This window comes from Wolffia australiana, chromosome 9 (genome assembly GCF_029677425.1).
Source record: "Wolffia australiana isolate 7733 chromosome 9, ASM2967742v1".
Lineage (NCBI taxonomy): Eukaryota > Viridiplantae > Streptophyta > Magnoliopsida > Alismatales > Araceae > Wolffia > Wolffia australiana.
The window spans coordinates 17248804-17263339 of NC_135843.1; the positions used below are offsets into that span (position 1 = coordinate 17248804).

The following is a 14536-nucleotide window of genomic DNA, read 5'->3' on the forward strand; positions in this document are numbered from 1 at the left end:
TCTCCCGTTCTCTCCCTCTCCCTCTCCCTCTTCTTCTCTCTTTCACTGTCTCTTCCTCTCGTTCTCCTTCTCCCTATTCTTCTCCATTTTTCCATCTCTCACATTCCATCTTCCTCTCGCTCTCGTCCCTCCCCCTCTCTCTAATCTTCTTTATTCTCATCGACATCCACTCACTCTCTCCCTCTCCCTCTCCCTCTTCCTCTCCAATGCTCTGTCTCCCCCTCTCTCAATCACTCTATCTCTCCCTCTCCCTCTTCCTCTCCAATGCTCTGTCTCCCCCTGTCTCAATCACTATATCTCTCCCTCTCCCTCTTCATTTTGATGTGTCTCCCCCTCTCACGGTCTCTCTTCTTCTCCAAATCTCTGTCTCCCCCTCTCTCAATCACTCTTACTCTCCCTCTCAATCTCCCCCTCCCTCTCCATTTCTATGTATCTCCCTCTCACGGTCTCTCCTCTTCTGCAATTCTCCGTATCCCCCTCTCTCAATCACTCTATCTCTCACTCTTCCTCTCCCTCTCCATTTCTATATCTTTCCCTCTCCCTCCCCCTCTTCCTCTCCAATGCTCTGTCTCCCCCTCTCTCATTCACTCTATCTCTCCCTATCCCTCTTCCTCTTCCTCTCCAATGCGCGTTCTCCCCCTCTCTCATTTACTCTATTTCTCCCTCTCCCTCTCCATTGCTATGTCTCTCCATCTCACGGTCTCTCTCCTTATCCAATTCTCTGTCTCCCCTCTCTCAGTCACTCTTCCTCCCACTCTTCCCCTCCCTTTCAATTTCTATGTCTCTCCCTCTCCCTCTTCATCTTCCTCTTCCTCTCCAATGCGAGTTCTCCCCCTCTCTCATTCACTCTATTTCTCCCTCTCCCTCTCCATAGCTATGTCTCTCCATCTCACGGTGTCTCTCCTTCTCCAATTCTGTCTCCCCCCTCTCAATCACTCTTCCTCCCACTCTTCCCCTCCCTTTCAATTTCTATGTCTTGCCCTCTCCCTCTTCCTCTTCCTCTCCAATGCTCTCTCTCCCCCTCTCTCATTCACTCTATTTCTCCCTCTCCCTCTCCATCTCACGGTCTCTCTCCTTCTCCAATTCTCTGTCTGCCCTCTCTCAGTCACTCTTCCTCCCACTCTTCCCCTCCCTTTCAATTTCTATGTCTATCCCTCTCCCTCTTCCTCTTCCTCTTCCTCTCCAATGCGAGTTCTCCCCCTCTCTCATTCACTCTATTTCTCCCTCTCCCTCTCCATTGCTATGTCTCTCCATCTCACGGTCTCTCTCCTTCTCCAATTCTCTGTCTCCCCCCTCTCAATCACTCTTCCTCCCACTCTTTCCCTCCCTTTCAATTTATATGTCTCTCCCTCTCCCTCTTCCTCTCCAATGCGAGTTCTCCCCCTCTCTCATTCACTCTATTTCTCCCTCTCCCTCTCCATTGCTATGTCTCTCCATCTCACGGTCTCTCTCCTTCTCCAATTCTCTGTCTCCCCCCTCTCAATCACTCTTCCTCCCACTCTCCCCCTCCCTCTTTATTTCTATGTCTCTCCCTTTCCCTCTTCCTCTTCCTCTCCAATGCTCTCTCTCCCCCTCTCTCATTCACTCTATCTCTCCCTCTCCATTGCTATGTCTCTCCTTCTCCATTTCTCTGTCTCTCCCCTCTCAATCACTATTCCTCCCACTCTTCCCCTCTCTTTCCATTTCTATGTCTCTCCCTCTCCCTCTCCCTCTTCCTCTCCAATGCTCTTTCTCCCCCTCTTTCATTCATTCTATTTCTCCCTCTCCCCTCTCCATTGCTATGTCTCTCCATCTCACGGTCTCTCTCCTTCTCCATTTCTCTGTCTCTCCCCTCTCAATCACTCTTCCTCCCACTCTTCCCCTCCCTTTCCATTTCTATGTCTCTCCCTCTCCCTCTTCCTCTTCCTCTCCAATGCTCTCTCTTCCCCTCTCTCATTCACTCTATCTCTCCCTCTCCATTGCTCTGTCTCTCCATCTCACGGTCTCTCTCCTTCTCCATTTCTCTGTCTCTCCCCTCTCAATCACTCTTCCCCTCCCTTTCCATTTCTATGTCTCTCCCTCTCCCTCTCCCTCTTCCTCTCCAATGCTCTTTCTCCCCCTGTTTCATTCACTCTATCTCTCCCTCTCCCTCCCCATCTCCCTATTCTTCTTTCTTCACACACATTCTCTCTCTCTCTCTCTCTCTCCCTCTCCCTCTCCCTCTCCCACGTTTTCTCCACACTGTCACTCTCGCTGTACGGTTTGCGTTGGTGCCCGGCAGACTCACTGTTCTAGCACGGATTCGGCTGAGGATCTTAGGGAGCATTTCTGAAGTCGTCCATAATTCGGGTTGCTTAGTTCTTGGTAAGTGTTCCTTGTTGAATTTGTTTTTATTTCTCGCTGATTTGCCAATGTTTCTCCAAATAATTTCCTTCGCTCTAATTTTATGGTTGTATTGATCATCGCTTAGTAAGATAAACTTGCATCTTAAATTTCACTTTCATCGCCTAATTTTAGGCATCTTAAATAATTTACAAGTCTGTCACAGAAGATGCTAAAAGTAAGTTATTTGTTCTTGATTCTACTTTTGTGCTGTCTTGAAGTCATTCAATTCTGATGTCTTTGTCTTACTACAGAGGAATGGTTGGTGAACCCTTGACTAAAATTTCAGAACCACGGTATTTATGTTTGACCCACAAAATAATGATCTCTTGGATAAACCAACGAATCTGTCCTGTGTTGCATAAAATTGGATCAGAAAATGTCTTCCAAATGTTTCTGCTTCTTTCTCTCTATTGTTGTCTCCCAATTGATTTATCTACCTTTCTCGTCATTTAGGATAAACTTGTAATTTAAGATGCCTACAACACATCGATTGCATACCTCTACTTCATTTGAGAGCTTTGCATTGACCGAGGGGAGTGTTGGCCACTGCCAAAAGAAGAGGAAGAGAAAGAACGAATGCGCTGCACGGATACACTTCACAAGAGGTGGCGCCTAGGGTTTTCACATGCAATTTATGTTTGACTCGTACTAGGGGTCGTGCAGTGACAGTAGAGCAGAATAAGTATAGCTGTAGTATGGTCCTATGGCGACATTTGCTAAATGTGCACCGTAAAGAGTACAACGAACTGAAGGTTAAGGAAGGGAGCTCTTCCAACCAACTATTAGTGGCGAACCTCTTTGACCGACCAAGTACAGAACTTCACTGGTCGCACGTCAGAGACGACAAAAGAGGAGCTTGCATGCTTCATTTGTCAGTAAGCCGCACCATGGAACATTGTATGTAAGAAATACTTCGTACGACTACTGCGATACATCGCAAAGGAGGAGATTTTGATTCCATTGACAACGGTTGTGAAGGAAAAAGCTTTCAAGCTTTACACAGAGTTGAAGATTGGTATTCGCGACCGACTGGAGGGTATCAAAAAAGTGGCCATTACTCTAGATTGTTGGACTTCTGCCAATCGAATCTCATTTATAGGACTCACCGTTCATTGGATTGATACAGAATAGAAGATGTGTGAATGTGTCCTCGCTATACGTCAGTTGGAGGGCTCGTATAGTGGGGTGTGCTTGAGTGAGATTGTGTTGGAGGTTCTTGCTGATTTTAAGTTGAGCGCAAAGGTCTGCGCAATGGCGACGGACAATGTGTCGAATAATTCAATAATGATGGCGACATTAGAACTAGAGTTGCACTCAGTGAACCCCCATTTTACTACAAAGAGACATGTGTTGTGTATTGCGCATGTGATCAACTTAGTCATGCAGGCCGGACTGAAGGCGCTCGATGTCGTCGACCATGGGCCCGAGGCAACCTTCATTGATGAAGTAAACCTCACAAACATTGACAACGTCTTCGATGCGGAAGAGTCAGCTCCTGCAGTTTCCTTAGGGGACATTGTTTGGCACCTAAGAGAGGTGGTTGTCACTATACGAGGATCGTCGAAGAAAGAGGCAAAATATTTTTCTTATTGCCGACAGTTAAATATGTCAAACACGAGGAGGATCTCGATAGATTGCCCTATGAGGCGGAACTCAACTTTCAAAATGCTCTGTGGGTGCATTGAGAAGAAATTAGTCATCGATATGATGATGTCAAACGTTCTTCGCAAACGTTCTTTACTTGATGCAGAATGGGATCTCGTTGAAAATTTTGTCGACTTACTCAAACCACTCTAGCACGGTACCTTTGTCGCTATTTGGAGCAAGTCACCGACGTCAAATGAGGGTATAGTCATTAATAAGGGTCTGATGAGGCACCTTGAGCATATTAGAGTGGGAGTTACGAACTCCTCCATGCTTTCTGTTGGGCATGCTATGTCCGCTAGGCAAAGGAATGCCTTATCCAATGTATGTCTCCTTATATGCGGGCGAAGTTAGAAAAATATGTCTCCTTACTAACACGAAATGAGGCTTTCACTATTGCCTCTCAACTCGGCCCATCCATGAAGCGTCGCTTGATTGATCCACATGCTAAGAATGATGTTCTCTCTACCGTTCGCAATATCATGGAGTCCCATTCAGTATCCAGGAATGTTGGGAGTCGATCCACTGAAAGATCTGCTCTGTCAGCGACGAGTGATTTCATACAAATGGAGCTAGAAGAACTACTAGATCCCTTTGAACTACTACAAAGAGTTGATCCTATTGAGGAGCTCGATGTATATATGACGACCCCCCCAGCTTTCAGCACAGAGGTGTTGCATTGGTGGAAGACGATAGGTAGCATGAAATTTGCATTTTTCATATTCTTACTCTCTTGCTTTCCTGATTTCATATCTGATTTAATTTTACCCCCATAACAGTTCAGCTTTCGTACCCCACGTTAGCGTTGGATGCGAAGGAATTCGTAGCTGTGCAAGCGACGAGTGCGGCGTGTGAGCATCTATTCTCAAAATATCTCTGTGTAATCAACTGCAGGCGATCGCGGCTCACAACAGAGAGTGTGGAAGTCCTAATGATGTTGAAGTCATGGTACAACAACGATGACTTGAGAGCGGATGAGGATGAAGACGGAGATGAAGATGATGGGCCATTCGACATTTGTGTCGACGCACCCTAGAACTGCAACATGAGTATTTCTAACTCAGGAAATTCCCTCTAACAGAAAGTCTGCCACGAAACTCATCTATACGTCAATGATATGTTGACTATTGATGTTCTAGCTGAGAATGTTCATTGACAATTATTGCTGTTCCAAGTGAGAATGTTCATATATCCTCATTTATTTATCTTTTAAATGCTCCTCGATTGTTATGTTTGTCTATTAAGGTGTGGTCCGCTCTCTTTTAGTCTCCCCATTGGTTTCAAGCACAATTCTTTCTGAATATTTTTTAGTGACATCTATTGTCATCATTCATTACATACATATTATGAAATCTCCCACAAAATGCAGGTACATCCACAGCCATGCGGAGGCAATGGAGGGCACATGAGCCAAAGATAGGTGCGCCCACGGAGGAGTGTGCGACTTCAATGACGACGACTGCAAAAGCAACCCCAAGACCCGACTGCTACTGTCATCAGCTCAAACTCCGAACCAGACGGTGATGATGTCAATACGCACACAAACAATATGGATGGAGGCAATATAGAGCAATTTTCCCCACTTCAAGAAATATTTATTAGTATAGGTACCCAGTGCATCCTTACATAAATTCTTGCTATCCTGTCAAAAGACTTCAGCCCTGCGACACATGGAGGAGAAGTCATGAGTACTCAATGGAATGACAGCGAATTTTGGGAGCGCTGTAATTTCACTCCAGCAATGATGGATGCTGTCCAGAAAAACGTCAATTGTTTCGCCTCCTAGCACCTTTGATGTTTATGAAACTAATTTTGCAGAACATATTTCCTAAATGCACTTGGACTTTTATATCTATAAATGTTTGTGATAAGGTTTACACAATATTGAATTGTTGGGTATCTATGATTGTTTACGTACTAACTGTTGTTGGGCGTGGACTCATTAATTTTATCATTTTAATCTCTAGTGAGTAATAGTCTAAAAGTGAACAACTTTAAGCTCAAAAATTAGAACTTAAAATTGCCAAGTTTAATTTTATCAATTAAATAACTGTGGTAAATTTGAAGGTACCAGAGTTGTGTAAAAAGTACTTTTCCGCACGACCTAGTCTACATATGAAAAAATTACTACAGTCGCTTCTTTATCATTTTACTCATTTTAAATTGTAACTCTCAAATGTTTTTAAAATAAATTATCTCTTACTTAAAAATTTATAATACCTCTACAACTAAATTTTCTATTCTTCTTGTAGTAATATTAATTAAAATTTCTCCTCACACTTGTCATCTTCTAGAATTTGCCAACATCTTAGAAAATTAATTCATCATGCCAACAAACACACCCTTATAAACTATCCATTTATATTATTATCCCCCTCTTTTATATATTAGTATAATATATAATAACTTAGAATATTTTTAGTTCATTATACTCTGCCAAATACAGAGCAATTTTTTCCCAACTCTGTGAAATTTTATGCAATTTACAAGCTATATATGCAATTTTTTCACTTCATGTGCAAATTGTGTTCGTTTTGTGTGAATTTGTTCGGCTGTGCGAATTTGTTCAGTTTGTGCGAATCTGTTCGGTTTGTGCAAATTTGTTCGGATTGTGCGAATTTGTTCGGTTTGTGCGAATTGTTCGGATTGTGCGAATTTGTGTGGATTGTGCAAATTTGTGCGGATTGTGCGAATTTGTTCGAACATCTGTTCTAATTTTTGCACCTAAAACGAACAGCACAGCGAACAGACCGCTGTGCGGCTCGTTCGTGCAAATTTTTTGCTCGTTTTAAATGAACTGAACAGAACGACCATGTCTATGGTCCAGTTTTGCCAAAAACCTAAACCAAGACTTGATGTTCGCTACGGTCTCAGTCTCGGTCAGGTCTAGCCTTGGTCAGTCACGTTGACTAGTCAGTGTAAAATTCAATGTCAGGTTGACTTGGTCAACTCATTGCATCAAACCAGATGCCATCTGAATGTCACCTCAGGTGAAGTAGTGTTTGGTAATGAAACAACGAGAGAAAGAGTGACAGGACTATAATTAGAGAGTGAAAGAGTGTGAGAAGGAGAGAGGGAGAGATTGAGCGAGTAAGACACTAAAGGGGGGAAATAAGAGGGGGAGAGAGGAAGAGGGATGGTGATAGGGATATCATGAGAGACAGACAGAGGGTGAGAGTGAGAGAGTGAAACACGAAGAGAATGAGAGCGAGACAAGGAGAGAGTAGGAGAAAGAGATAGGGAGAGTAAGACTGAGATAGTGCAAGACGGAGACAATACGAGAGGAAGAGAGTGAAAGGGTGAGTGAGAGAGCGAGACTAAGAGAGAGAGAGGGAGAGGGAGAGTGAGAGATTGAAAGAGGGAGAGGGGGAAGTGAGAGGGAAAGAGTGCTTAGGAAATGGACTGCGAGAGGGAGAGAGAGAGCAGGTGAGAGGAGAGAGAGAGAGAGGGAAAGGGAGCAGGGGAGAGGAGAGAGAGAGAGAGGGAGAGAGGGAGAGAGGGGAGACAGTGAGAACGGGAGAGAAGGCGAGAGAGAGAGAGAGAGGGAAGGGGGGGGAGAGAGGGAGAGAGAGAGAATGAGAGAGGGAGAGAGAATGTGGATGAGAATGGGAGAGAGGGAGAGCGTGAGGGAGAGAGAATGGAGGGAGAACGGGAGAGCGGAAGAGAGTGGGGGAGGAATGGAGGGAGAGCGTGAGAGAGTGAGGGAGAGAGGAGAGTGACAGCAGGGAGAGAGGGTGAGAGAACGACTAGAAGAGAGGAGAGTGAGAGCGGGAGAAGGGTGACAGAGAGACGGAGAGAACGAGAGGGAGAGAGGAGAGAGAGAGCGGGAGAGAGGGTGAGAGAGAGAAGGAGAGAACGAGAGGGAGAGAGGAGAGTGAAAGCGGGAGAGAGGGTGAGAGAGAGATAAAGAGAACGAGAGGGAGGGGAGAGAGTGAGAGCGAGAGAGAGGGCTAGAGAGAGAGGGAGGGAAAGACAGGGAAAGAGGAGAGGGAGAGGGTGGGAGAGAGAGGGAGAGAGGGTGAGAGAGAGGGAGAGGACGAGATGGAGAGAGGGAAAGAGAGAGAGAGAGGGAACGAGATGGAGAGAGGGTTGACAATGAGATGGCGAGAGTGAGAGCGGGATAGAGGGTGAGAGATAGAGGGCGAGATGGAGAGAGTAAGAGAGGAAGAACAGAGTAAGAGGGGAGAGAGAACGAGAGGAAGAAAGGGCGAGCAGGATAGAGGGAGAGAGAGAGGGAGAGCAGGATAGAGGGTGAGAAGAGAGGTAGAGAGTGAGAGAGAACAAGAGGGAGAGCAGGGTGGAGGGTGAGAACGAGAGGTGGAGAGTGAGAGTGAACGATAGGGAGAAAGGTTGATGGGGAGAGAGTGAGAGTGAGAGAGAACGATAGGGAGAAAGGTTGATTGATGGGGAGAGAGGGAGAGAGAGAGAGAGCAGGAGAGAGGGTGTCGGGAAGAGAGGGAGAGAGAGAGAGCAGGAGAGAGGGTGACGGGGACAGAGAGAGAGAGCAGGAGAGAGGGTGTCGGGAAGAGAGGGAGAGAGAGAGAGCAGGAGAGAGGGTGACGGGGAGAGAGAGAGAGAGCGAGCAGGAGAGAGGGCGAGAGAGAGAGAGAGGGAGAGAGAAAGAGAGACGGTCTGACAGATGCGCGTGGAATTTCCCCTAGTGGTCTTCCGCCGTTTTCCTTTGACCACCGCCCACGCGGCGCGCAGATATTATATATAGAGAGAGATAGAGAGATAAAGAGAGCGGTCATCAGAGATATACATAGAGACCAGATCAAGACTGGTTGGTGAGACCTCCATATATCTTTCTCTCTCTCAATATTCTTATCGCCGACGATCTTCAGGTATCGCAAAATATATCTCTCTCCTAATCTCTTTCATCTCTTTACTCGTTGATCTCCGGCGAAACACGTCGAAAATCTTTGATCACGCATCTCCTCCCTTTTTCAGAGATGCCGATGCAGGAGATTGATGCTTACACAAGAGATATTCGCGAGTTTCTCGAGGATGAAAGCTTCCTTGTCCTCGGAATTCACGGACCGGCAGGTTCCGGAAAGACTACGCTCCTCGCGAAAATCAAAGATTATATTCACGGTATCGTCGCAAAGGGTAGATTCGATCATATTATTCACGTCACCTTGGCCCGCAATCTCGACATTCCTGATATCTCGTCGGACATTTGTCGATCGGTGGGTGCGGAGATAGACACGCGAGCGGATGTGTGCGCAGAGAATGCCTACGAGAAGCTGTCCAAGAGCAGTTTCTTGCTGTTGTTGGATGGAGTAAGGGAGGAATCTGATCTGGGGGAAGCGGGAGTTCCTCTACCAAGCATTAACAACAAGAGCAAGATCATTTTAACCGGAAAATCGGAATCCGTTTGCCGTGTAAAGGGAGTGATGAACATCGCCACAAAATTCTTGGAGATGAAGTCGTTGAATGACTCAGAATCATGGATTCTCTTCAAAAATATAGTCGGCAGAGATCTGAACCAGGAAACTCTCGCCGTTACTGAAAGCGCCAGGGCAATCATGAGAAAATGCGGGGGTCATCCTTTCGCCCTTCAGATCATCGCTCGCACCATGGCAAGAGCTCGGTCAAATGAAGAATGGAGCGACGCTGAAAGAGATCTATGTCAGCTCATAAAAGACGTTCCAGTCGCGGAAGAAGAATTATTTTCTATTCTAAAGTTCAGCTTTGATAGATTGAAAGATGACGCCACAAGACAGTGCCTCCTCTATTGTTATGATTACAAGGGCGTAGATAGTTTGATACATTTCTGGATAGGGGAAGGATTCGTCGACGGATTTCCATCGGGTCACCGAATGATCGAAGATCTCGTGTCGTCTGGTTTTATTCAAGTGGATGATTCTTATTGTAATGATGCGGTGGAGATGCATGATTTGGTGAGTGACATGTGTGAATGGCTGACAAAGGGAGAAGTCTTGGAGTACGTGAAATTTCTATCATTCGACAGTAGAAACATTGAGGATATTTGGAAGCTGGAGTTTTCCAGCTTCAAAAGATTGTCGATAGAAATATTGAAGAATGAACACTTAGCGGTCTTTGACAAGTGCTCTGATTTGGAAACGTTAATGTGTGATGTCTACGTATCTGAAATGTTTAATCGCGATAATTTTTTCAGAAAGTTGCCATCCCTTCGAATCTTATCATTGTATGGAAAATTTGAGATCGATATGCGAGGCATTAATTTTTTGCGTCAACTGAGATATCTGAGTTTAATGCACGGCCATATTGATTGCCTTCCGGATGAGGTTTTCTCTCTCACAAAGTTGAAGTTTTTGTGCCTCGATTCAACAGAAATAACATCCATCAGTGAAAGGATTGGTGAACTAGTGAACTTGTTGTATTTAAGTGTATCGTGTACAATGATTAAGAGCCTTCCGAGTACCATCGGATTCCTTGTGAACTTGGAGTTTCTTGATTTATCTGATACCCATTTGGAGTCACTTCCAGATTCAATCGGTTCCCTGGTAAAGTTGCTCTACTTGGATTTGTCTGGAATATTATTGCAAGACTTTCCGAATTTCATTGGCAGACTCGTGGCTCTAGAACAGTTTCACTGGAGGAAAAACAAATTTGAGTACATTCCTGATAGCTTTTGTGCTCTAGAGAAATTGAAACTGTTAGATTTGTCTCAAGGAGAATTGAGAAATTTGCCGAATAACATTGGATACCTAGTGGATTTGGAGCATCTTGATTTATCCAATACAAAGCTCCAATGTCTTCCAAATTCATTTGGCTCCCTTGGAAAATTGAAACGGTTAGTTATCTATTATGGAGAATTGAGAAATTTGCCGAATAACATTGGATCCCTTGTGAATTTGGAGCATCTAGAGTTATCCCGAACAAAGCTACAGTCTCTTCCAGATTCATTTGGCTCCCTGGGAGAATTGAAGTATTTTGGAGCTTCTATGACTGAATTGCAAAGCCTTCCAGACACCCTTCAAGGACTCGTCAAGTTAGAGACTATGGATTTATCTGAAACAAAATTAAAGTACCTTCCCGATTCACTCGGTTGTCTCTGCATGCTTTCTACGTTAAATTTGACAGATACACAATTGGAAGATCTTCCCAGCACTATCGGATCACTTTCACGTTTGGAAAGTCTTTCAGTTATACCTTCAAGGTTACGATCGATTCCCGATTCAGTCGGAGGCCTATTGAATTTGAGACGCTTAGATTTCTCCGCCTTGGAGTTAGAGAAGATTCCGAGTAGCATTGGACATCTTGTGGATTTAACATATGCGGATTTCTGTGGTACCAAAGTAGAATATCTTCCGGAGACAATTGGAGCTTTAGTTAAAATACAAACCTTAAATCTGGCAAAGACCAACTTGAAAAGCCTTCCAAGTTGCATTGGGTTGCTGAAGAATGTGGAGTATCTTTATTTGAATGACACAAATTTGCGAGAACTCCCCGATTCATTGGGTAACTTGGTGAATTTAAAATATTTGCATGTCTCAAACACTGAACTACAGAGCTTGCCGAACACTATTGGAGGACTAGTGGAATTACTAGAGTTTGATTTATCAAACACCCAGTTAGAAAGCTTTCCTGAGACAATTGGAGGGCTTGTAAAACTTCAATGGCTAGATGTATCATCGACTAACTTAAAGAGTCTTGCAAGTACAACCGGATCCCTCTCAGAGTTGGAAACCCTTGATTTGTGCAATACAAAGTTACTTACCTTACCCGATTCAATCGGAGCTCTTCGAAAGTTGAAATTTTTAGATGTTTCATGCTCAGAACTTGAAAACCTTCCAAAGACAATGGATGGACTTGTGGAGTTAAAATTTTTGTACTTGTCAGAGACAAAAATAAAATATCTGTTGCCATCAATTGGGTCGCTTGCTCATCTGGAATTGCTACATATGGCAAACACACAAATACAACATTTTCCGGATGAAATCAGCACTCTAGGGAAGTTAAATGATATTGATGTTTCCAATACAAAGTTGAAAACCTTGCCGGACACCATTGGTAGGCTTTTGGAGTTAGAAAGGTTAAATTTATCGGGGACCCAAATAGAGAATCTTCCACCTTCGATAGGCAGTCTCGTGAATCTAAAATGGTTGAATTTATCTGGGACAAACATAAGAAGCTTACCGAGCACTATCGGATTGCTTCTAAACTTGGAAGAACTTGATTTATCGAAGTCAAAACTACAGTCTCTTCCAGATTCAATGGAAAGGCTTGAACGCTTGAGTAACTTGGATGTTTCCGACACCGAATTACAGAAATAGCACATGAAAAAATGGATCATCTTCAAAAGTCATAAGAGATTTTGATTTTTGAGGACAGCTGAACATTCGGTGAAGTAACAAGTCGTGTATCATTATTGATTCTTAAGGACAATAGAAAAGCATTCACTTAAAGTTCCATGTTATTTTTTTCGCATTGAATTTGAAAATTTTGAAATTACGAGCTCTATTGAGGAGCATCCACTATGAGATGCAAATGTAGAAAAATACTTCTGAATATTGATTTGCCATGTATTTCCAATGTCAATTCGTGCAAAGTCAAGCATGATCTTTTTTGTGTGTAAAAACCTCAAAGATGGAGCGTTTGCAATTCTAGACCATTGGATGTTCTGTCCCAAAATAGAACATCTGAGTCTTTGTAATAAGAAAAGACATAACTGAAATATCTCACAGACGCATCATTGTGTGTCAACTAAGATTTAAGGGTATAAACTTGCATATTTAAGGTACTGAAACATGTCATGATTCTCTATAACCTCCAATTCCCAAAATCAAGAATTTTGAGAGCATCCTTAAACATCATGGATTCCATCTTCTACAGATTTGGGGTTAGGGTCCAAATCAATGAATTGATTGGACTTGATACCTAGATAGGAGATACTAACACAACCCAAATATTTGATGTAGTCAGAGACAAGCTTCATCTATCTAGGGGATATCTAAATGTACTGTCCTCTTTCATCCATTACACCTGAAATTCTTCCTTTATATGGTTCAATAAGATATCATCAAATGAGATATGGTTCAAGTATACTAGTTTTAAAATCATATCGTAGAATGATCTGTACTTGTTCTATCCAAAGAATTTATGCGACTCATGCAATCATATAATTAATTAGCCATGCAACAGTTCATTTTAAACCAAGAAAGTCAAGAAGTTTTTTCAAAAATCTCTAATTTTTAGGTAAATCATGCCATCAAGATAGTTTTAAAGATGATTAAATGGACAATCACTTGGTGAAATGGTGATCACCCAATGTCCATATAGGAAACCATGCTGCCATGAGGCCCTCTGCCTCCCAAGCTCGTCCATAAAAGCCTTCCTCCCTCAAAACACTACTGCATTTTGATGAAACCATATTGTCCATAGCACGGCTGCACTCACTTATGTAAACCCATGAGTGGCAAAAAATTTAGGGGAGAAAGGGAACTAAAAAATATGTTGATCAATCCTCATCTCTTCTTGAGCATAAAGCGCACACCACCAATGTATCCGAGTACATCCTTCACTGAAATATGTGTGACACGAGTTTCCTTCTCCATAGAAACACCCCAAAAAATCTACCTTCATAAGAACTTCTCTCCTCCATATAGCTCGACATACTTGACTAATCATATTCTCTTCGTCATGCCTCTCCTAGATCCTTGCATATGCCCGTATAACCAAAAAAGGATCATTGAACCATTCAAAAACATCTTTATCTTCTATTCATGGGAAGATGTAACTTAAAGATTTTTGCATGAGCATGAAATCTTCCACTCTCTAGCCTTGAAGAGCACCATGTACCAAGGGGTTCCATGTGCTATCCCAGACGTCCCTCACCATGACTGCAAGAACCATGGTAGCCAATATAACCGAGGGAATTAGATAACATAGAATTATACATGATAACTCATGATTATTGACTGTTTTCAGGACATAAATTAAATCATTTTAATGAATGTTATCATGTTTTTTATGAAAAATTTCACATTTATCTTTAATTTTGATACGTGTACTAAATTTTCATAAAACTTCATTACAACTAAGAAAAAATTAAGTAAATTTATCTATGAACCCCTTCTCATAATGAAAATGAAGTTTTAATGATGTCAAAGTAGGATTTAATGAGGATTAATTGGGCAACTGTTTCATGGAAAACTGAGTTGTGTATCAAACTTCATGAAAGTTTGAAATTTTCAGGCCCAAAAAGACAAAATTGGGCCGAATGAAGGAAGGATGATGTGGCATGATCTGGTGCCTCCAGTTTTGATTGAGCAGTTATGAGAAATCAACAGCTAGAAATGCTTCAAATTGAAACGACCATAGCTTTTGATCCTGATATCAATTTTGGCTTAATTTTAATGTCAGCCTCACCTCCTCATCATATAAATATCCCCCGTCCTGATCCTATAAAAGGCATCTACAATCTAAAATATATACATGGATAGGCATGGAAAAAGTGGACTTGGGATTGTTAAATAATTTTTTTTTCTTTTTGAAAAGTTTTTCCTTCCCCCCTAATACTCAACCCTCATGTATGATT

General features: G+C 42.9%; 1 protein-coding gene across 1 annotated transcript; it reads left to right on the top strand.

Annotated features, from left to right (window-relative positions):
• Positions 1-8687: 8687 nt before the first annotated feature.
• Positions 8688-12537, top strand: LOC144708077 (uncharacterized). Its single transcript, XM_078581375.1, has 2 exons — positions 8688-8852; positions 8959-12537. Exon 2 carries the CDS (start codon positions 8961-8963, stop codon positions 12270-12272), a length of 3312 nt encoding a protein of 1103 aa, XP_078437501.1. The 5' UTR covers positions 8688-8852; positions 8959-8960; the 3' UTR covers positions 12273-12537.
• Positions 12538-14536: the final 1999 nt, after the last annotated feature.